The sequence below is a fragment of the Limanda limanda genome, chromosome 16, assembly GCF_963576545.1.
Source record: "Limanda limanda chromosome 16, fLimLim1.1, whole genome shotgun sequence".
Lineage (NCBI taxonomy): Eukaryota > Metazoa > Chordata > Actinopteri > Pleuronectiformes > Pleuronectidae > Limanda > Limanda limanda.
In genome coordinates, this window is record NC_083651.1 from 23,339,595 (window position 1) to 23,362,751 (window position 23,157).

The 23,157-nt window shown below is 39.8% G+C and overlaps 1 protein-coding gene across 2 annotated transcripts in view; it reads left to right on the forward strand.

The window, feature by feature from the left end:
• Positions 1–696: 696 nt before the first annotated feature.
• LOC133021483 (partitioning defective 3 homolog B-like) overlaps positions 697–23,157 on the forward strand; it is a 199,548-nt gene continuing 177,087 nt past the window's right edge. Inside the window, exons 1-3 of one of the 2 annotated variants that reach the window (XM_061088344.1) lie at positions 697–939; positions 1,757–1,993; positions 12,579–12,680. In XM_061088344.1, coding sequence (XP_060944327.1) covers positions 1,877–1,993; positions 12,579–12,680 — 219 coding nt within the window. In that variant the 5' untranslated portion in view covers positions 697–939; positions 1,757–1,876. Of the gene's footprint in view, positions 940–1,336; positions 1,412–1,756; positions 1,994–12,578; positions 12,681–23,157 lie in introns of those variants that run through there. The other variant, XM_061088345.1, reaches the window with a different exon arrangement.

The window sequence follows — 23,157 nt, forward strand, 5'->3', positions numbered from 1 at the left end:
TACTTACTGCTATATAAGTAGGCGTCGTTTTTTTACTTTCTTTTCTAATCACTATAGTCTCCTACATATTTATTGTTCCCCATCTTAACTATGATGTTTGTTGTCTTCTTATTTGTTTTTATCTGCTAGTATTTAACTTTGCTTTGCTTTTACTGATTGTTGTTACATTCAGATTATTCTGAATAAAAGATAAGAATATCAAGTTCATTACAGCAAGGTTTAATTGCATTTTTAATAACTATAACCAACTATATATTGATTTTTTTTCCAATTCTATAATAAATATTGGTTCTATATATTATTTGTTTGGATTCTTATTTTGTTGACTGCCTTCAAAGGTTCCTACATATCAATAAGAATAATTATTATTAGCAATGACAACAGCAAAAAGAATACAAATAATAACAATCATCTTCATCGTCATCATTATTTTTCAATTATCTCTTGTACTGTGGTTTCCTACCTGCATTATCTTTTCACCAGTGGAAGTGTGGCACTCCAGCTTGTTTAAAATATGTGACTGGATGAATTCACGTCCCTCTGGTGTTGTGTGTGTTTCTCTCCTCTTCCCCTCACTGTTAGATAGTTAGATGAGTGACTGTGTTTCTCCCTGACCTGTGGCCCAGGTCGCTTCTCCTTTAAGGCAGTGACAGCAGCAGGAGCCAGCGGTGGAGGAGCTGTTCGCGAGCTGCCAGGACCAGGACGCCAGTGAAGGCATCTCCCAACTTTTCTCCCACACACACAGTGAAAGTTTCTCTCTTTGGACTGTTATATCCCTGTTGTCGGTGGCTGAACATGACAACAGACTCACACACGACCTGTCTGTGGTGGTGATGAAGCGGACGCTACGGACGAGGACGAGGAAGTCATACAAAGGGAGAACATGCGAAAGGGGAAACTTGTGGAATGATGCATCCCTCCCTCCAAAGTTCAGCTAAGGTGGCTAACGTTAGCTTGCGCAGCACTCTGCTAGCTTGGTCTGAAACTTTTTTATACACACAACTGTTTGTTTACTTCGTGGTTTTTGTGTAAAACGAGTTATCACACAACATGTCAGCCGGTGTAACGGGGACGGAGGAGGGTGTGGAAGTGAAAGCGTTCATCCTTTAGCTTAGCCAGTCCTCCCCCCCTCCTCCTTCCCGGGGCCAGGTTACACAGGAACGGGCTAATCACTAGCTAGCTTAACAAGGCAGCTAGCATCTGTTGTGTTAACCAGGAGGGGTTTGTGTCACTCTTCCTGAGAAGTGACACAAACATACACTTCTCCATTAGCTTGCTCAGGAGACCACACAACTTTTAAGGTGTCAGGAAACTTTATGTCGCCACCGCAGAGGATTCCAGGACTTGTTGCATGCTACATGAAAAAGATGAGAGGGGATGAGACAAAGCAGAAAGATGATCGCATGAGAAAGTAATGTTGGTCTTTCAGTATGATCTCATGGGTGTCGTGTGTTTTTGTGTCTTCCTTGTGTTGTGTGCCTTTATTTGTGTCCCTGCATGTGGTCTTGTTTACATGTAGGACTCATGCATGCATGTTAATTAATGTGTAATAACAAACATTGAGCTGTAGACTTTCTTCTTCACAGGCAGACACACTTGAATGCCTTAGATCTGACCACTTACACAGGATTTGGGACTTTTAGATAAATTACAGAGTGATTTCAATGTCTGACCCCAGGCCACTCACTGTCCCTCCTGCTTTTTCTCCCACTTGTTTCCTCTCCTGGTTCCTCACATTCCCGCCTCCTCCATCAAGACCTACTGGTGGACGTTGGATCACACTTTGGAGCCGTCTGACGTTGCTATCATCTCCTCCACTGTTCATCACCCGTAACCGAGAGGGCCCTGCATCTTGGATGAGGAGGCGACTGCCGGGATGAAGGTGACGGTGACGTTCGGGCAGACGGGGGTGGTGGTGCCCTGCAAGGAGGGCTGGACCGTGAGGGAACTCATCCAGCAAGCCACGCAGAGATACAGAAAACTGCTGGAACAGGTACCATTCACACGTTTCACTGGGAGACACCACCAGTAATCTGACTGTTTGTTCTTATTCTGAATAAGGTCAAGACATTACATAGAATGTTCCATTAATATTCCTGTTTAAAGGTTACAGGGCATAGTCTTATTACAGTTGGTTTACACGCCCAAAAATGATATTAATTAAGATAAAAATGTGATATTGACATTGATAATTATCCCGATAAATATCACATTATTATTTCTTTTAACTGTAAAGACAGATTTGTTTCCTCCTGAGTGAAGTTTGTGGTTTTAAACTCTTCTTTATGAGCAGAGAATGACAAACATTATTTTTCCATTTTGTTTACACCTGAACTCAGGGCATGCATCATAGTGCAGTCCTATAGGCGTTTGAGTTATAATGTGTTTAAAACATATGTAACTATGTTAGAATATTTGTCATGCCTTAATTTGATTATTACTTGTTCAGAGTATGACCTTATTCAGGTTAAGGTAATCAGATAATGCTGATTACATGGTTTAATCAGGTTCGTATCAGCTGTCCATGTAAATGTACCTGATGTTGTGACAGAGTTGTGTATGTTAGTGTGACTGCTCCAAATGTTGAGCTGAGGCAAAGTTGTTCCCCTTTAATATTGATAACAGACATTTCATTACATAATACACAGTTGGCTGTTTAAAGAACCTGCGAACCAGGTACTTGTTTTACCAAATATATCCAACAGGTACATCTCAGAATTACTTCAGATTGTGCGTCACTGTACAAGGCAATTTTGAGCAATCTTTTTTCCAATGTCATTACTGCTCCATTGTTACACTTTGTGAGTGGCAGTAATTGTAGTAGCATAATAATGTTTCATTGTTATTGATGCAAGATTGTCGAGTGTCTGCTCAAAAACACTCACAAAAGATCGAACAAATGAAAATCCATCTCCCTTTGAGTCTGTCTGACCTTTGAGCCACAAGTTAGCTGCAGCATTAATTGTGCGAAGTAGTTTTGTAATAATGTGTGAAGATTTTCATGAACTCCTGAAAGGCGAGATAACTTTTTTTTATGAAACGGCGCTTTCGTAATATGTGCGGTTTTCCCCGAAGTCATAAAAAGAATAATCGAAAGCTCTGTCAATTTTATATCATGAAAGGAGCGTATGATTTTCACAAGCCAAAGTCTTGGGAAATCAGACAAAGCCAGGAGGTCCAGTTCTCCATAATTGCTGTATAAAAAATTAAAAGCACATCTGATATGAATTATTAGGGTACAGACAGCAGTAGGCATGAGTCGATTCCACTTTGCTTGTCAGTGTAAAATGCAAATGTGTCCCTCTTGTGATTCCTTTATGGCTGCTGTTGATTCCCAGCGCTGTTCTTAGGCTGGGAACCCTGTGACCCCCATCAGACGACCAAATCTTCTCAGTGACTCGCTTCATATTGGCTCATTATTCAAAGAGCACAGCAGTTGTATAGATGGATGGCCTCAGCTGTGATTGAGGGAGAGCTGTCGAAGCCGTGTGTATGTTTGTGTTTGTGTGAGACTGTCGCTGAGGAGATGCACTCATTTTGTTTCCACCGTCCGCTTTTTCTTGCAATTTCTACCTTTTTGCCTTCTGAATGGCCTTTCATCTGCCTGTCCCCACTTCAACTCAGAGCTCCTGTGTGTTTTCGCTCCTTGATCTTATTTACCTGTCTTTTCTTCTTCTCACTGGCATCTCCTCTTCACCTCCCCAGGTGAGGCAGGACAGTGATAACTCCCCACATAGCAGGAATCAATGGTCATTTTGTCAACTTCCCCTTTGTACGCTTCCTTCTTTACTTCCTGTTCCTTCTTTATGAGCCTCTGTTTTGCCTACGTTCCCTTCTGGACTAACAGCAGTGACAGCCTGGCATAAGCAAAAGCAATGTATACTCCTTTGGGTCCATGTTTTAGTGTGTTAACTGTAAAATATAATTCATCTCTATGAGGTGGGCTGATACCATTTTTCCCTTCCCAATTCCAATAACTGGACCTAGCAGACTGATACCAGTGCATTTAATAATATAACAAGGTACTTAACGTATTTTAACAGCTATATGTTACAGACCACGTGTGGTAGTGGAGATTGCCATCATATTTGTATGACCTGGCTCAGTTTGAACCCTTTGAAAACAAACAATGAATACCAGAACCTCTTATTATTTAGTCTGTCGCTTTGTCCGCGTGTCTTTCTTGCCTTGAGGCTGTGAAAGCCAAATTTCTCTCGTCGTTTTTAATTTGGTTTTTGAAAGTTTGTTGCAGTAATTCGTTCTTTTATCGCTTCAGCTTGGTGAACTTTTTCGTCTGATGCTTCAAGGACCTCACGATATTTCCAGTGTTGTAATTTGCTAGACTATAGTGCCACCCCTCTAAACTGAAGTATGGTGTACGACACAAATTGTTTGTTTTACTATCCAAATGAAATATTGCAAAATTTCCGACATTTTAGCTAGCTCTGGATAAGGCTACACAATTGGAAAACACCTCTTCTTCGCTGCTCTAAAAACACTACCTGCCAGTACAGAGCAACTGCTTCTTTGAAGCGATAAAGAGTGAATTTCAGGAAATGAAAATTGCAGTTTTATCTGAATGAAACAAATATACTTTGAAGACGAAGTATCAGATCAGAACATAGATTCAAGTACTTGCTGACGCACGATCTGACATTTTCAACAGTATCTGTGGTATTTCTGATGCTGGTGTTGGTAACGAATCATCCCTTTAAAAAGACACAATAGTGTGAGAACATTTATGGGAAACAGTGTTAAAGCTTTTGGCCTTTAGACTGTTGACTGACACCTGAAGGCCGGCGTAGAGCTTTTTCACCGATAACAGTTTGGTATGTCCCAGCAGGAAGTGTACAGGTCAAATTTATAACGTTGATAACAGCTGCATTCCTTTCAGCTGTACTCACTTGGCATGCATGGCCCCTGCTGACCCTGGGTGGAGCTGAGCCATCACTGAGGACATTTGTGTCACCAGTGCTTTTACATGAAAAGTCTAAATGTCAGCTGTGAAATTGGTCGGTTGCTAGGAGATGGATTGTTAACTTCTATGGTGAGCCGCTGATGACGTTAGACCCCAAATTGCCTTTTCGAAATGAAGTGATATTACAAACTATTTTTAGCTCCTTACAATAAAATGTCTCTTACAGACATCATCAGTGTGAACCAAAGACTTGTTGCTCTTGTAAAAACAAATTTAGAGGATGCTGTAAAAGCAGAAACATAAATTCATACATTTCCTCCTTTTTGTTTAATATAAAGGACATGTATACTTCTTAGCAATAAGGAATTTGATTTTTAGACTTTAAAACCAAAGGTTAATACACGTCGTGCTGTTAGAGGAGCAGCAACACTTTAGTCGTTTTTAATATTCACTGAAAGAAAGCGAGAAAGCTCCAAGTGTTTTCCTGCCGCTGCAATGTGTGTAATGATGCACTTCCCTGCTCTATCGATTAGATCTCTGAATGTTTAAATACTTTGTTCTCTGCTCGAGTGAATGAAATGACATGCACTGTGTGTGTGTGTCTGTTTCGGCCTCCTCTCCCACGGCTCTTTCTCTCCTCTCTGTTTTCTTTCTCTCCTCCCACACCTTGGTCAGCATTCCTCAACCTCACAATGTTGATGTCCGCCCATTTTTGTTCATTTGGTTGTTCTGTACAGAGGAAAATTGGTTTGTTTGATATCTGTGCTAAAAGAATGTATGAACTTTATTTTACATTTTTATTTGCTTAATTTGCATCAAACCATATAATATCAGAGCCAGGAGTAGTATTTCCTCTTTGAGACAAAGTGGGTCAAAACCTGTCCTCCTTTCCATGTCAGGGGGTTGCAGCTGTAACTGCAGGATAGCTTCTATTCATCTGGCAAGGAGTAGGTTCCCTGGTGGTGGTGGTGGGGGGTTCAAGCTGAAGAGGGTTGATTATTGTGACTGCGCCGTGAACACGCGTGCATTATGCTCTCATGTGCATCCAAATGGCAGGTACACAGGGAGGTCAGGTTTTATGCCAAAGTCTGGGTGTCTGCTGAGGACAATAAAAACTGGATGTTTTGGCGGTTCACAGGCCTGCCGATCGTTATGAAACCGTGGCAGGACAAATTAGAAGATGGCAGGGCGCCACAGTCTTGGTAATTAATGGCAAACACTGGGGAGGGACACACCCGGTGAAACAGAAAGCAGAAGAGAGGAGAGAATTTGAGTGTAAATGACAGAAAAACACTGTAATACTGAGCTGAAATGAAACAAATGCACGGATATAAACATTATAATTACTCAGGAATGTCTTTTCTTTGGTTTGTTGAGGTCCCATTTGGGATTTCCTGTTTGTGTTCACTTACTCCTCTCTGTGATGGTGAACACTGAAGCCTCTTAGTGCTTCATCTCACCAATTCATCTTTCTTTTTACTTGTTTCTTGATATATTTTTCTTACTTTCTTCCCATCACTAAGTCATGTTACTGCAACACTAATCTGCTGGTGAGACTCTGTAATTATAGTTGTTAGTGTGTTTCATAGAAATCCAGGATATGAGTGTAATATATATCTGCCCAGTCGCTTATCTGTCTTCCCAGTGCTACAACTCATATTTTTAAATTGTCACTGAGACAGGTCATTTTCTGTCTGTCTCTCTCCCATCCTCTCTCTATATAGCTTCATCCTACTTAGAGAGCTTGCTGCTCGTAAACATTTTATTAGCTTGGTTGTTCCAGCCTGCGACTACTGTAGCTAACTAACACTGGCATTCCCATTTATCAGCTGCTTTGTTAGCGTTTCCCACCGTGGTCCTTAAGAGGAGCTAACACTCAGAAAAGGCATTAAAGCTACATTTTGCTGATCTTGAAAGGAGTTGGAAATCTTTGAGGTTTAGTCTTACGTTGAGTTTCAGAGAGGATTTATTTTGTATTATAGCTGCATTGATTTTTTTTTTTTTCCAGTTTCACATTGATCACAATCTTATTATTAGAATTTCTATACCCCTTTGTGTTGCCCAGTATGGAACCAAAGGGGGAGAGAGGAGAGACAAGTGAGATTCAAAATGGAATGGCAGTGAAGGAGTGGTGATGTTTCAGCATAGAGGATGCCAAGCCTTTGTTGTACATTGAAAAGTATCCTTTAAGTATTATGTAGACTCTCAGCTCATTCAGTGAAAACTCAAGTCACCCATTTAAACACTGTACTATTAATATTGAGTTTAGCTGATTTGTATTTAGGCAGTGCAGTCATAGCTCAGTGACTCATGTCAAGCTAGTTATAGATAGTTTATTGAAAAACAGGTAAATTTAGGCAAGTTTGCGGACAGTGATTATAATTAAAAATGAATTGTTTTATTTAACAATGTGAGATGGCAACAAAATACAAAATATCAGCAAGAAAATCTGAAAATAATTTTGAATTTGGTTCCACCACATTGTATTCACTACAGATGACCTTTGGAGTTCACACACCAAACATTTAAGGTGTTTTTATAACTAACTTTCTAAAGCAACTACTCTACAGACAGCTGGTATATACAGAGCAAAACCTTTTTTTATTGGGTCCAGAACACCATAGAATAGATTTGATCAGACGAGTCAGATGACAATGTTGGTTTGTGTGATTTGTGTTTCGGGGGATGTGATGGAGGGAGAAAGAGAGCGAGCAGAGTCAGGAGGCACATAATACATGACTTTGCAGCGTGTAGATCTACAATGAACAAAGATATTACCAATTTGAAAAAAATAGAAATCATTATGTGGTGGTCAGTGTTGATATTGTGGATATTGTCATTCACCTCACTTAACACATCAAAATGCTCCACAATCAGTAATTATTTGTTGTTATACCAAGAAGTTTATCAGGTATCTGACATAGAGACAAAGCACTAATGGTGCGGTAGGGAACTGGAGAATGGAAGTGGTGATAAAAGAAAAAGAAACAGTCGTACATGCGGGTTATGTAGAGGCGGAATGGGAGGGAGGGTAATTAAATGAACCATTGAAGGAATCAGAACAAAGAAGATCTATAAAAAAAAGGGCGATCAGGTAAAGAGCCAGGCCAAGAGGAGGAGTGGAACCGAGCAAGAGGAGGGAGGAAGGAAAGAGGAGGTTGTTTTTGTGGGGAGTCGTCAGGAAGTTATCAGGTTGTTGTTGACACACTTCTTAATTACCTTTGGCCGAACATGCAAGAGTGCGGCTGAGTGTTTATGGATGTGTGTTGATGTGGTTGCAAGTCTCTGCTATGAAGTAAGCTAAAGTCAGCCTCCACTATCATGAGCATATCAACATATAGTAGTTTATTATTGTTGTTTATGCTTGTGTGTAGTATACAGAATGTTGGTGTTTTATGTGTGTGTGGTTCAGATATGATGAGAACTAGAACCCAGTTGTGTTTGGAAGCTGATGGTGTGTGCACAGTATGCTCATGTATACTTGCACATTTAAATTGTAAGGTGGATATGAATGAGAGGGTGCCTGCCCATGTCAGTGAGTGCTGAAGTTTCATTAGTCAAGGCAGGAATGCTGATGAGGCGTGGCCTCACAAGCTGAAAAAATCGTAAAAGCATTCTGGCTCCATGCCAGAGCACGGGTAATTATTTCTGAGAGGGAGGGAGGGGCAGGGAGTAGGCAAGGGCCACTTTCTCTGCAGACAAACCCCCCAAGACTGTGTTGATCCAGCCCTAAGCCGGTTCTCTTCTGTTCTGTTTCTTTCCTTATTCTGCTCAGATCTGTTCTCTGCTTGTCTTATTCTTCTGATTCTAATCTATTCTCAAACATACTTTTCCTGTCCTATACAACCCATGTCCTAATATGCAGCTTTGCTTATACATTCTAAACAGGCCATATTAATAAACAGAGATTGAGCGCTCAACAGACATGAAATTAAAATGATTCTGATAATATGAACAAATGTATCAGATTTTGAACCAAGAATCAAGATGATCGAGGAATCAGCTTGTGCCCATGTGGAATGCTGAAACGTTAATGGTTGCCATTGTATTGCAACTGGCAATTTCCTTGTCACAGAAGACGAGCTTTGTTACTGCTGGGTCACAAGATGGGTCACAAGACAATGTAACTCAGATATGGTTATTTTTCCACAGAATTCACTTTTTCTACAAAATGTTATTTGTAGAGACAGCTCAGAGGGGCTTTATAATACAGCTATACCAGACTTGTTTCAAGAAATACTATTTATTTCAGACCTCTCAGTTTTGGCGTAGGTACTAAATGCCATTTTCAACCTGTGGATTTGACCTAAACTACCTCAGATTTAAACCTGTTTCAGTATTTATGTGCAAGTGTGTGGAACAAACTCCTTTCACATTTGAAGCATGATCTCTGCTTTTGCTTCACGTCTTCCCTGGATCACTGTCCACATCTTCCCACTGCCTCTACGTTTGACTGGAGCAAAGATAACTCCTGTGTAAACCGGGCGGTTCTAAGAGGATGATTGTTCCAGAGAGAGAAGATTGGGGAAGAGGTAGGGGGTTAAACACCTCCAACACTAAACAATCTATGTTATGCATTAACTGTGGTGGGATTTTACTCCAAACTAATAATAATTCTGTGATCATATCTTGAAAGTCAAATACCTACTTTGCCTAAGATTATCTGTATTGGCATCAAGCAAAACGCTGCATTAAGTGCTAATCCCCCTGATTTTCAGATTACATCAGCGTGTTTACAGCTCTTATCTTTACACCCACAATATCTTAGCGTCCCTCTAGGTTTTTAATCTGCTAGACTTGGAGGCACAGGGTTCCCGCATTTTCTCAAAAATTCGTTGTACATTATTTATGCACTCCCCCCTAAATATCAGATTTGATCAGTGCGCTCACTGCTCTTATCTCTCCACCTCTCCATCTCTTGTCTTCTTAGCTGTAATAGCAGATCATAGGGATGTGTTGACCTAAAAAACAACAGTGGGTCACCAAAGGAATGATTCTGTTGGGTTCTGGTGTTCTGGCAAAACCTTTCATCACTACAAAAGAGATGATGTCGAGGCCTTCCTGCTGAAAACTGGAACCCGGCGAGGGTAACACGCACAGCTTCAGTGGATATTACTGGTGCTAGCTGAGTCTGCCCGCATGCAAGGGATGGCAAAATCTTTATGGATGGTTTTGATGACCCACCGATGTGGCTGGATTTCTCCTTATAACTGTGTGACTATGACAGATGGGCTGTTGTCAATTTGATAGAGAGAACAGGGCAGAGATTGATGTCCACAGCTCTACAGTGAAGCAAGTTTGCAAAATAATGTAAACATTTTGAAGAATCATCATAAAACTGTGGCGGATGAAACTAGACTGTTGTTGGTGGCCATGGTTTTGGTAATTAATGAATACTGGACCATACACAGTGCTAAATTATCAACATTGCTAAGGGGGGAAAGCCAGCAATCTACACTGAGGCCCCATGTATGTCTGATGGTTTGTTTGGGACCATGCACCCCTGCAACAACATATCTATATAAATCAAAATGCTTTTATATTCTGAGGCTTTAATGAGGATATGTCAAATAGAGGCTTTGTTGATATGCACAACCTTTGTCTTACTTTTGAATGCACTTAATAAATCATTAGCTTGAACTTGACCCAAAGCAAGCCATTGTAAATGTCATCTTGTTCTCTAAGAAGAATATAAGACATGAGTTTAAGCCAATGTTTGTAACGATGCTTGTGTAGTGAGTCACAGTTTGCATGAGTATGATGGATTGACAGTTAATCAGTATTGACACAATTTTGTACTATTGGAACTCTTCCGACATGGAACTGTTGTTTAGCCTGAGTGATTTTGAGATTTGAGATGTTTATTGCAAATGCGAGAGCAGAAAAGATACAAAAAATAGCTACATGAACTTTTGGCACAGAAATCTTCCCTCGTAATTATAAAATACATTGATGTGTTGTCCCAGACTTTCCTCTTAACCCTGATTGATGGTCCTCAGGGAAGATAAACACTGTGCAAAAGACAAAATACAACCATATAAATGCAATGTTGAAAAAATCTCTTTACAATACATCTGGCCTGGTGGTCAGCCAAGTCAGTGTTACAGTAATGTTATACAATGGATTCCAGAATGGAGGGAGGGAGGAAGGGGGAGAGACAAATAAACATGATAAACAGCCACAGTTTCATTTGTAATAGTGACGGTTGAAAAGCAATTGAAATGTCTTGTTTTGTAGCATACGAATAAATGATGCAGATCCAAAAATCTTGTTAAATACCCCAAATATATAATCAAATGCTTGAACTAGTCTGACTTGGTTAATTCTCCTGCCTGTTTGTTGTTTGTTTTAAAAAAGATTAGAAATCACTGATCTTAATATACAAAGAAACTAATACACTATTTTGAATTATTTAAAAACTGTCAGTAAGCAATGTATTGGAGAGAATTTTGCTGCAGAGTTGAGTTTAGTATTGACATTGAGACTCGCAGGGATATCCAGGGACATGGAGCACCTTACTCCATCTTACACTTTCCCTGAAGGGAGTTTTTTGAAAAGCACTGACAAGCACCTGACCCTGAAAGAGTGATTTAATGGAGCGCCACCCTGAAATCTTTTGACTTATACCTTTTCCTCAGGCTGTGTATGTTTTTGTGTGTTTGTGTGTGTGTGCGCATATGAGTGTGTTGTCCCAATATGTTGTTCAACAACCAGCTCTATGTAGTCAGCTGTCCAGTGCAGTGCTGATGTCATTAATCACAGACCCAACACGGCGGAGAAAAGGAGTGAGGAGGGAGAGAGAGAGAGAGAGAGAGAGAGAGAGAGAAAGGGCCAGGCTGGAGTTGTAATCTGTGAAAGGTACCTGAGGGAAAGCTGTGAAAGATGCATCAAGGAAAGAAATAAAAGAGATCAGGGGAGGGAGGAGAGGGAAATGGGAGTCGGGATACGTAAATGAGAGGCAGACAGAAGTTGGTGACCTGGCCAGTACAGGCGACCTTTGGGGTTGCTCTTGGTTAGGTTTCAAATTAATGATTATTAATACAAAACATTACATTAATTTGTTTTATTATTATTATTAAGTTTAAACAGTTTTAAAACAGTTAAAACACCAGAAACCTGCTGTGAGATGAATTGGCCTTTTCCCCTAAGAAAATGATAACAATGAGCAAGTAAAAGGTTCTACCGTTTTTTTCCAGGATTTAATGTGTTCATGTTAGGATAGAATTGTAGAAAATGTTATAAATTTCCTTTTCCTGCCTTTAAATATACTTATTTATATTTAAACTCATGTGTGGTCTGCCATACTTAGTCCAGCTTTGAGCCGGCTTATGACAAAAGTAAACAGCACAGACCAACGACCTTATTGTTGAAATCGAACATTTGACAGTAAATTACAATATATGTGTAGTTACAAGTAAATGCCACCATAAACCACCTAACTTCACCTTCATTAACACCTTCATTTCATATCTACTAATACTACTATTGAGGCCTGAGTATTTCTGCCTTGATTTATTCAGGGGATCATAAATAGTGGTAGTGACATTAACACTATTTTGAGAACGAGACAGATAGATTAGGTTCACAATTCATCATCTGCTGATAGACCTGTTCACATACTTAACTTATCGATCTGCCTTGGATGTGCCCTGTGTAATAGGAAGGAGAATTCATGGTTCGGACTCACCACGTTGAATACTGTGATGGGGGGATTCTGGACCCTGATGATATTCTCAGCGATCTGGTGGAAGACAAAGACAAGGTAAGAGCCTCTTAGAATTGAGTGTCCTCTGTGTCCTGCTTAGAAATTCATAATGTAATCCAATAAACTATAGACTAATAGTTTTATTTCCTTTTGATTCCACACTCTTTACCATAAGCCGTTTTCAGACATGCCCTGCGTATGATCTCTGCATAATTGGATCTGGACTTTAGCCAGAATTTTTGTTTCACATATACAAAACACAGGGAGGGGTTCTCTTGTAAGATGTGTTCACAACAGCAACAAATTCTCAGCAGGATTCAGGTGAAGGGGGGTGCAGCAGGTAGAGGCAGGACAGATCGTATTAATACGGCTGTGGAGATCACGTGATTTTGTTTACAGCATTTCGATACCTGCATCGGCTCTTGACGTCTTCCTCAGTGTCTACTACATGTGTGACACTGCTTTTTCATCCTGAGATTTTTGTTTCCTTTTGTTTTCTTTTTTAATTTTTGAGTCTGTTGCATGTTCAAAGCGCCATCAAGAGGAACTCAGTGGTTGTTATTTGACTTTAAGATGACAACAAACAGCCATTTAACATTTATCTTCTTAATTAATGCCCGCGAACTGGAACTAAAATGTGTGAGGTTGGACTTTAATAGCCATTAATTAAAATGGCCCATTACCTGAATGATTAACGGTTTGCAGAGAACACAGACATGCATGTAGTGAAATTCCCAGCCAAGCTGCCCATAAAGAAGAGATACAAATGCCAGGCAGCTCTTATTCTCCACACAGAGATGCAGAAATAGCTGTCTTTAAATCCTTCCTGGTGTCTCTCTTATCATGCAAAACAATCCTTTTGATTTATACTTATAATAAATTACATAACGGTGTGTATGTAGAGGTATATGTGTTTCTACAAATGTAAGAGTGGGTATTTTGTGTGTGTGTATATATATATGTGTGTGTGTGTGCTCCAGAGAATTGAGCCGCAGTGGCCCATAAGCCACTCCCTTTGATAGAATATTGCCTCGGAAGCAAAAATTCAAAGGGAGTGGTTTTAACTTGCCTGTAGCGTTAGCCAGTGTCATTAGCAATTCACTTTTGGAGCCTTTGCAAACTCAATCCATATATTCTCTGTTTTTCTTATTTCCCCCCCGAGGAATGGGTCATTTTTCATTTTCCCCTTTGGAAAGTCTTGTACATTTTAATACCTTCTCATAGAGCCTGACATTATTAGAATGTGATAAATGGCCCAGATTATAAGGTCTTTTTGAGGCTTGGGACCCTATATGAATTTCAAGCCCTCTCTCTGTGGCTCTGCACATGAAAACAGTATCAACATGTTTTAATGAGCCTGTGTTTTAATGTTGAACCGAATTCTTAATTTTCGCTCACAGCTACTAGATGTTGAAGAACCTGACGGCTAGAAAATGTAAAATATGGTATATTTCTCTTCCCTCTGCTCATACCATATGCCTTTAAGGGTGTTTAAATACTGCAGAAGTTGTGGAGATTCTCTGAACTAATTAAGAACAAAGTTGCATTTGTTGGCAATTTCTTTCAGGGCTGTAAGAGCCTTTGAAAAGAAATGAGGGTATTCACTCTCTCCCTCTTTTACAGCAAATGTAGTTGGTACATGCAGTTTTTTTAAATGCGCTTACACCCCGCTAAAAAGGCCTTTCCGATTTTGAGAGACATAAACTGAGACCGAAAACTGAGAAGCCCTCTGTCCATACACTGCGTTAATTCCGTCTGTATTGGTGCACATCTTCTGATATGGACCAAACTGCTGAACTGGAGCACTTACACCTTAAATCATGGGGGGCAGTGTAGCCCATAGTTCAAACGAAACCACCATAAGACGTAAGGAAGAAATTATAAAAATGGTGGAACCTTTTGTGAGGAGAGAAAGAGACTGTGTTATAAACTAGGATCTATATAATGTCTCTTCGCCTGCGCAAAAGGACAAACAGCTGCTTTTGCCTCTTTCGAAAGAGGAACCTAATAACAACCCTATTCCCGGTCAACTTGTTTGTTGTTGTTGTCAGAAACTGTTGACTCACTACTGCCCCCTAGTGGATGCATTGCTTAACAAAAGGACGCATGGAAGTATGCGATGGTAACGTTTCTATCATTTGAAATGGAAACAACCCTCTTTGTATGTGAAGGCAGCAAAAATGAGCCTTAGGAGTGTTTCTGCCTTGACACAGTTAACACAGACGTGCTGTAGACAAGTGACGAGTTAGGAGTATCTATACAGTGGAGAAATTCCCCAATGACATTTTACGAGATGAGTTTGTCTGATGAGCTCTCATGTCTCAAATTTGTGTGTGTGTGTGTGGGGGGGGGGGGGGGGGGTACATGACACACTAAGCCTCAGCCCAGGGGCCATATGACTCGGTGACAGGAGCAATAACAGAGTCAGCAGACCAGCGCCTGATTTAGGAGATTGCTATTATGAGAGCCTGTTGCCATGGTTTTGTAGAGATTCAGAGTGCAGTGTGCTACTGGTCCAACAGTTGGCCAGTTGCCACTCGCCCTCCGCTACTGTGAACTTGTTTGTAGCTTCTTTTTTTTAGGTGGAGGTGTTGCAGTCTGATATCCCACTCATGATCAGACACTGTAGCACGGGGAGTGCACTGCACTGGCCTCAACATCTCTGGTTTAAAAAAAGATAACAGAGAATTGATCAGCTAGGATAAGACCAAGGTTGTGCCCAAAATCAATCTGAATGCAAAATAGTACAATACATTTTCCCCTTTGCCATTTTCAGTGTACAAATTCTCAGTGTGATTTTTATCCACAGTGAAGAGCCCATAGCCTGTGCGCTGCTCTGTACTAACAATCCCACAATGTTATCTGGTATATTATAACCGTAACCCAGCAAATGTAGAATTTATGTCAATTGGTATATCTGGCAGCTCAATAAACAGAAGTCCAACTTAACTCTACACTTCTTAGCAAGTCTGTTTTGGTGTTTTATCTACTTTTATCTACTCCATAAAATAAGGAAGTAATATCCTTCCTCTATTTTTGTTAACGTCCTATGAATTTGTACGTGACCAATCTTTGGAGCAGAAAAAACAAACAGCACAGGCATACTACAAAATACACATTTTCATCCTGGGATCAAATACAGTGCCATAAACTAATTCCACCAAAACCCACACATATGGTGAGACACACACATATAGAGAAATAAACCTTACAGAATGATATCGAGCAATACACACTTCTGAGCAGCAGAGATTGCATATGAAATGAGAGTTGAAATATTCATTGGATTCTGAGGCGAGGCTCTCATAGTATTACTGAGCGGAATAAATGGCTTCTAATCCCAGATGAGTGTTTTACTGAAGGCAGACTTACTCTGCCTGGCTTTAGGTTTATAACCACAAAGAAAACAGAGAAGATTTTTTTTCAGGGCTCCCCAAGACGTAGGTCAAAAATACATTTTCAAAAATCCATGGCTGAAATATTCTCCAGTGATGTATTTGGAGAGAGTGCTCAAAGTCGCAAACCGCTTTCAGTGCTGTGGCAGCAAACAGAAGCACAGCAAGTTTAACTATCACTGACAGTACATTGTTTGGTCCCATCCATACGGCTACGTTTTTGTTTTCAAACTGCATTTGAAATGACAAGTGGTTTTGCTCCATATACGTTATAATCCTCATCCATACTAATACACCTGAAAACACATTAGATATGACCATTCACAGGAAGCCAATTGCCTACTGTGCTTTTGGTTGCTTAGTCACAGATACTACGGCAAAATAGATTGTCCGGCCGCCCCTGCTGCTTGGACTCAAAGATGAACTAATTATATTTTGGTGCCTGGAGCTCAAAGGTCAAGGCCACAGTGACCTCACGTTCCTGTGAATGTGACATCAGGACACAATTTACCTTGACTCATGAAAGACCTGATTTTAATTTGGCCAATGGTCAAAGGTCACCGTGGCCTTCATAAACACATGTTTAGCTTTGGGAATGTATTATCCCAGGAACACCCCGAGGTAATTCCTTCAAATTTGGCACAAACCTGGACTCGCTGATTAACTGATTAGATTCCACTGGTTAAATGTCAAGGTTACGGCGGCTTCATGAAACATGGTTCTGGCCTCTTGAATGTGTTTTCTCTAAACTGCTTGAGGGAATCCCTTAAATTTTTGATCAGTTGCCACTTGGACTCAAAGATGAAGTGATAACATTTTAGAGGTCAAAGGTCATAGTGAGCCCATATGGATCTTGTAAAAAATATTATGTAGAAATTTGTACGTGAAATTGCACTGGTTTGCAGAGGCAAACAACCGCAGTGCGGTAACTTTTTTTCACAGCAAAAGAAACATCATGTTTGAACAAATCACTACTGTTGACTTTGAGTGTGGGGGATGGTTGGCCTGCATCCCCCAGATCTATAAATCTGCCCCTGCTCTGAGCGAACTCAGACTGAAACTATAATTCTGAAACGACAGTTTAGATTTGAATTTATGGAGGAACCCATTACAATCAGTTAGCTAATGGTTATTTTAATCATTTACTCATGTTTGTATAATTTAGTTAGATCTGTGTGTGGGCTCCTTTATGCAGCTACGATAAATAGGAAATCTATTTTCTTAATTTCTTCAGTACCGAGAGCAGGACCCATAATGTTGGAGCTCATCAATAAGACCTTTAATAATTTATCCCTGGGCCCCATTTATTACCGGGTTTTGTTACTGAGAGCTGACGCTTAAATGTTGCATCTGTTATTTAAATTGTTGTCTTGAAGCAAAGTGATGTTCAAATACCAAAATTCGCAACTGAACATTTTGGGAAGTAAACTAACGATAATGTTCCCTTATAATGAAACGATTCACATAAATTTGGTCTGCTGATTTTTTAGACACCTTGTGTGGGAAAGCGATAACTTGGCCCGGACAAATTCAGCTTGGCTTAACTTGGAAGCATATAAGAACTGTTAGAGCACCACCCACCCACACACCCTAACCCCACCCTCACCCTTTTCTCCATTACCCTAATGTCTCTCTTGCACGTTGCTTCTGAAGCCCTCTCACAGCTTTTTGCTGTAGAAACGGAAAAGTAAGCATGAAATATAGATGCCATCAGCATTTTGTGTGTAGCTGGATGTGTAATTCCTAATGTGTTTTTCCTGTGTTGTGAAGCAGCATTACGGAGAGCAGGGTTTGTGAAGAGGGTTAAGTGGTAATGAAGAGAGGGGGAGACACACGGACGCCTTGTATGATATGGATGTCTGTACTTGGACATTAATATCACAAACACACATAGGCACACAGCATGATTCCCTTTGCACACATCAGTGATAAACATAAATATTGTCCATCAAGCATGCAGAGCCATGATCACAGCAGGCATCCATTTACAGTATCTAACAGCTACACCCGGAGCATTCTCTGACTTCATTAGTATGAGCATTATGTATAATATTATTGATCAATGTAGAGGAGACTAATTAGAAATCTACAATCAGTCAAACAATGGAACTGCTGTAGTTCTTCTTTTCAACACATGCATGCACACACACACAAACACGCATGCACGCACGCACGCACACACACACACATACACACACACACACACACACACACACACACACACTCACACACACACACACACACACACACACACACACACACACACACACACACACACACACACACACAAACTTTTCAGATATTTGTCTGATTGAAATACAGTGTGATTAGGTATCATTCCCATAAGATAGTTTAACCATAATAGAAACAGATATTTGCAAAGCCTCCATTGAAATACTAATGGAACTGAGCTTTGATTGGGGGTGATTGTGCAAATCTTCCTTAGCACATTGATAGCTGGACACACACATACATAACCTCGCTGGTGGTTTGATTATATTACATCCTTTTAAGGAAAGAAATACCTCAGCTAGCCTTCACCAGGACATCCTATTGGCTCCTTCATCTGCCAAATATTATATGTGTAGTATTGACATGTACAACAGAAGATAAACAATGGATTAAGATGACGATGGATCCCCACAAGAAAATGTCCTCTTCTTAAACCCAGAGATTAGGTATCAGAGTGCACTGCTGAGACAGTATGTTCAGTCTTGGAAACCTTCTTGTATCCTCCCCCTGATCTACATTTATATAACCTTACAACCAATAGCTTTATTAGGTAAGAAACATGAGAGCGCTGTCGTGAACAGCAGAAGAAATCAAATTGCTTGGAAGATCTTCAGTGTTCTGGAGGTTCTCCAGTGGGCACCTCCTCAGAGAAAATGGATTTAATTTAGGTAATTTGCCAGAGAACTGATTGTAAGTTGCCTTGTAAATCCTGTTAAAGTACGCTTTGAATTGATCAAACTCGATGCATGTCTGGCGATTATACTGTCTGTCTGGCTGATGAGATGAAACAACCTTAAACGGCCTGACTTGGAGACGTTAAGATGGACAGTTGGTGGACACAAGCCAACAGGATTGTTATTTCCCCCCATGTGGTAGGTATTGAGTCAGCCAAAACAAATTTGCAGAACAAGGCAGTCAGGCCAACAGTTGTTCTCTCAGTTACATTAACATTAGTTCAACGCTTTGGTTTTCTCCTTTTCTTTAAACGTCTTTTCTGTTTTTTTTCTTTTTGTTTTTTTAACCCACATTGCAGAAAAGGTTGACTGGCAATCATACTGACAGTTGTGTTGTGTATAATGTCAAATGTGAGATAGTTTGAAAGTGTATAAGGATGATTAAGTTTATATATCTATAAAATGAGGAGATGATAGATTTAAGATCTAGAAAAGAGGAGGTGAAGAAGAAACTGAACATGCATCAGGCCAAAAGATATCTGCAGCAGTTTAGAGTTTAGCATTAAAGAAGTTAAGTTCTTTCCTCATTTGAATGTTTTACTCTAGCTCTTATTTTAATTATGGGTTTGAGACGAGCCAAACATTACTATTGGCCATGTCTGAAAATCTATTGTTAGTTTAAATTTTAGATAAACATCTATTTTCCTCTTCTCACAAATCTAATCTGCAAAAAATGATTTATGTGCTGGTAAAATCTGAATAATTACAGTAATTAAAGGTCACAACAATACCACAATCATTAACAAAATAGCCAAACCTCTGATAATGAGAGAATTATTCAGAATAGGTTTCCTGTTATCAGCAGGCCCTTCCTTCCCGTCTGTGCTCTCTCACTCCACAGTTCTGTTTGGTCATGATCCTGAATTCATGATCAGTTGTAAATAACACAGGCTGATGCTGTTCACAGATACAGCTCTTTGTCAAACTTGATCACTTATGTCTGTCTTTCCGTCAAAGTGCTGTCGTTGTAACTTATCGTCTCCAAGAACATTATGAAGACATTCGTGATCGTTCTTGATACAGATGAATCAATTAAGGGCTTTTAAAAACTCTCATTTAGCAGCTATGAGTGAGAAATGATTATGTGCGGTTGCTGCATCATTTGTTCAGACACACACATGCAAAAGTAATTTGGCCAAATTAATGTATGTGCTGCATCATTTACTGATTGATCGCCATCATCACTGATTGTGTGATCTTGTAATAGCATTTAAAATGGAGCTGGTAAGTAACAGTCCAGCAATTCATCCTTACTGATTGTTTGAAATTAACTTTTTATATGATGATTAAACACATTTTTTTTCACATTGAAATATAGTTTAGGTGTTTATAGTTGGCGAGTTAGTATTTTAACGTACCTCTATGCATCTAGGCTTTTTATATGTATTTAGTTAGTAGGATGGATTTGAAAATTCATGGAAATTGGTTCAGTTGTTTTTGCGTAATCCTGCAAACAAACAAACAAATGCAGATGAAAACATGAACTACTGGACAGAAGTAAAATGGTGATCATTCTGGTGTCTGGCTTCCCAATTCTCTACATCATGTATTTGATGAGTTACTAGGACATGTGCGAATTAATCACCGATACTAGTGTGTCAACCATGTAGTTGGAGCAGTCTATGTAAATTAAGCACACAACAACACTCACCCCAAGAACTACAGATTCATTCAGCCAACTACAACAACTCAACCATGCTTTGAGTAAACATTAAACAAACATTGTATTGAACTTGTCGTTGCATTTGTAGAATATAAACTCATTGTATGCTGTGGCAATACATGGGAAAAGAAAGAGACACAAAAAGGATTGCACAGGTAGAGGTGTGTGTGAATGATAGAAAAACTTTGTAGACTCTCTCATCATTGTGATTGAGATGTAATTCACAGGTGACATTGGCTTTGAAGAGCTCCTCCTCAACCTCACATTCAGCTTTCCCACCGCTGTACATGTCTGCACTCTGTTGCTCCCTCCTCCCCCATCTCCCTTTTCTCCTTTCCCATTCTATCTCTTTTCCTTTTTTCTCTTACCAGCTTAGCTCTGTCATTTAAAGGAAGAAAACACCAGCCAGTCAGAATGAGGCAATTATGACCCTGCTGGAAGGGTTATTATGCATAATGCCCCATAATCCTCCTTTACAGTTTTCATCATAAATGACATGTACATTAAGCCAGTGCAGCGTATACATGCCGACACTAACTTCACTTGCTTTCGCCCCGGTTTCGAAAATCACAAACAAGCACACACACACACACACACACACAAAGCCGCATTAAAGTATTGATTCATAAAGATGATGCAGTTGCAATGTGATTATTCATAGCTGCCTATTCTGGTGTGACAAGATAATGACGACAATAGACTCCAGACAGACGGGCAGTATTTGAAGTATTTGATTGGATTTTTATGCACGCCACGCTGTGTAAGTTACATGCTTGAGCATTAAGGTAGTTGATGATAAGACTGTCTGTGCATTTTGTGTGTCTGTGTACGGGGTTGTTGGTTAACTTGTCAACATTGATTGAACCGTGACCCAGATCAAAACAATGAGCCTAGAAAGGGATTAGAAAAAGACATGCAGAGATATTGAGAAGCGGCAATTTGTGTGGGTGGCCTCTGACACAGTCCGTGTTTAATCACAGCGTTTTAATCCCAGGCAATTTAACAAACCCCCCCACTCTGACACTTAAATGAAGCAGACAGGCATCCAGCAAATCTCATTGTTCACCTTAACCTATGTTGTAAGCTTAATAATCATATTAGTGTTGTGTTTTAATAGATTATGATTCTTTTTTTGTAGCTATGCCAGCACCATTAAGTCTTGCTGGCTTTGTTTTGCTGCTCAGTAGTGGCTGAGCAGCTTTTAATTTGAGTTTTATTAAAGAATAAATTCTGCATTTCCATTTCCCATTGCAAGAACAGTCATGTTATTGTCTATTTATTTAGGCTTGACCGCGGACTCAGTCCATCGGATGAAAGCTTAGCTATTCGAACTCCACTGTAGCTTATATGTTACTCGACCTGCACATTTTCTGGGCCACATTATAGGTGCGATTTTCTAAAACAATGGAAAAATACATCTGTCACTTGCATGGTCCAAGGTGTGTGGTGTAATGGTGCTTGTGTTGGTACTCGACCTTGTGTCTAAACACGAGCTTCAAACAGAAATCAGTTCTAAAAGTCAGCTGGGGTGAAAGAAAATAATATTATTGTTTCACTTGCATTCTGCATTAAGATAAATTGTTTTTTTTCTCAAATGTTTAACATTAATAAAGATACTGTGCATTGTCAAAACTTTTTTTTCCTGCTGCCCTGCAATTGTTTTTTTTTATAAACCTTTCAAAATCATTTTTATCGATCTGTCTTTAAGGTCAACCAAGTTCAAGGGTCTTTGTTTTCAAGTGTGATGTCAGTTTGCATGGTTTAGGTGAATGAACAGGAAGACAAATATTCACACTGACGTGTTTCACACACATGCACATACACACACACACACACACTGCATGGTCACGTAATACTAACACTTCTTTAGCCACATTTGACCCCTCAGCCCTCCATATGAAGTGGCCAAGTGGTGAGAATAATATTGACCTTCAACTTAAGAAAGCATTGCGGCTTATTGCTTTCACACATGGCACTGGTTTCATTTGCTGGGTATCATGGTGTGTGGATATAAACACTTAAATGTTATATAGGTGGGATATATACTAGAGGGGTTTGTCTTTGTTTGATTATTTACATAATATGTCATATCTTTTTTGAACAACACTAACTTGTATCCACAAGCTAAATTATCTCATTAGCTGTAGTGAAACCCAGAGTAAGTGCCTGGTGAGAATTGCAAGTGAGGGTAAGCCTGCAAACATGTGTTTTTCGTTTTTCTGAAATTATCTGAAGTGCCATTGTGCTAGTCAGAAGGTTTCAGGACTGACTCGGAGGTCAGGAACAACTAAATGCACAACTCCAGCAATAACTGCAGATCACTTTCACAGTTTCAGATTGTAAGCTGCAATCAGCAATTACACAAGCCAAGTAAACAGCACTTTTCAAACAAGTAGAAAGAACTAAATGTTATGTGTGTGTACGTGTGTTTGCACTGAAGTTGTTTCACACACACCACCACGTTTAAATGTGAGTACTTGCTCTTCCTAGTCCTTCTAAAGGGTACAAGA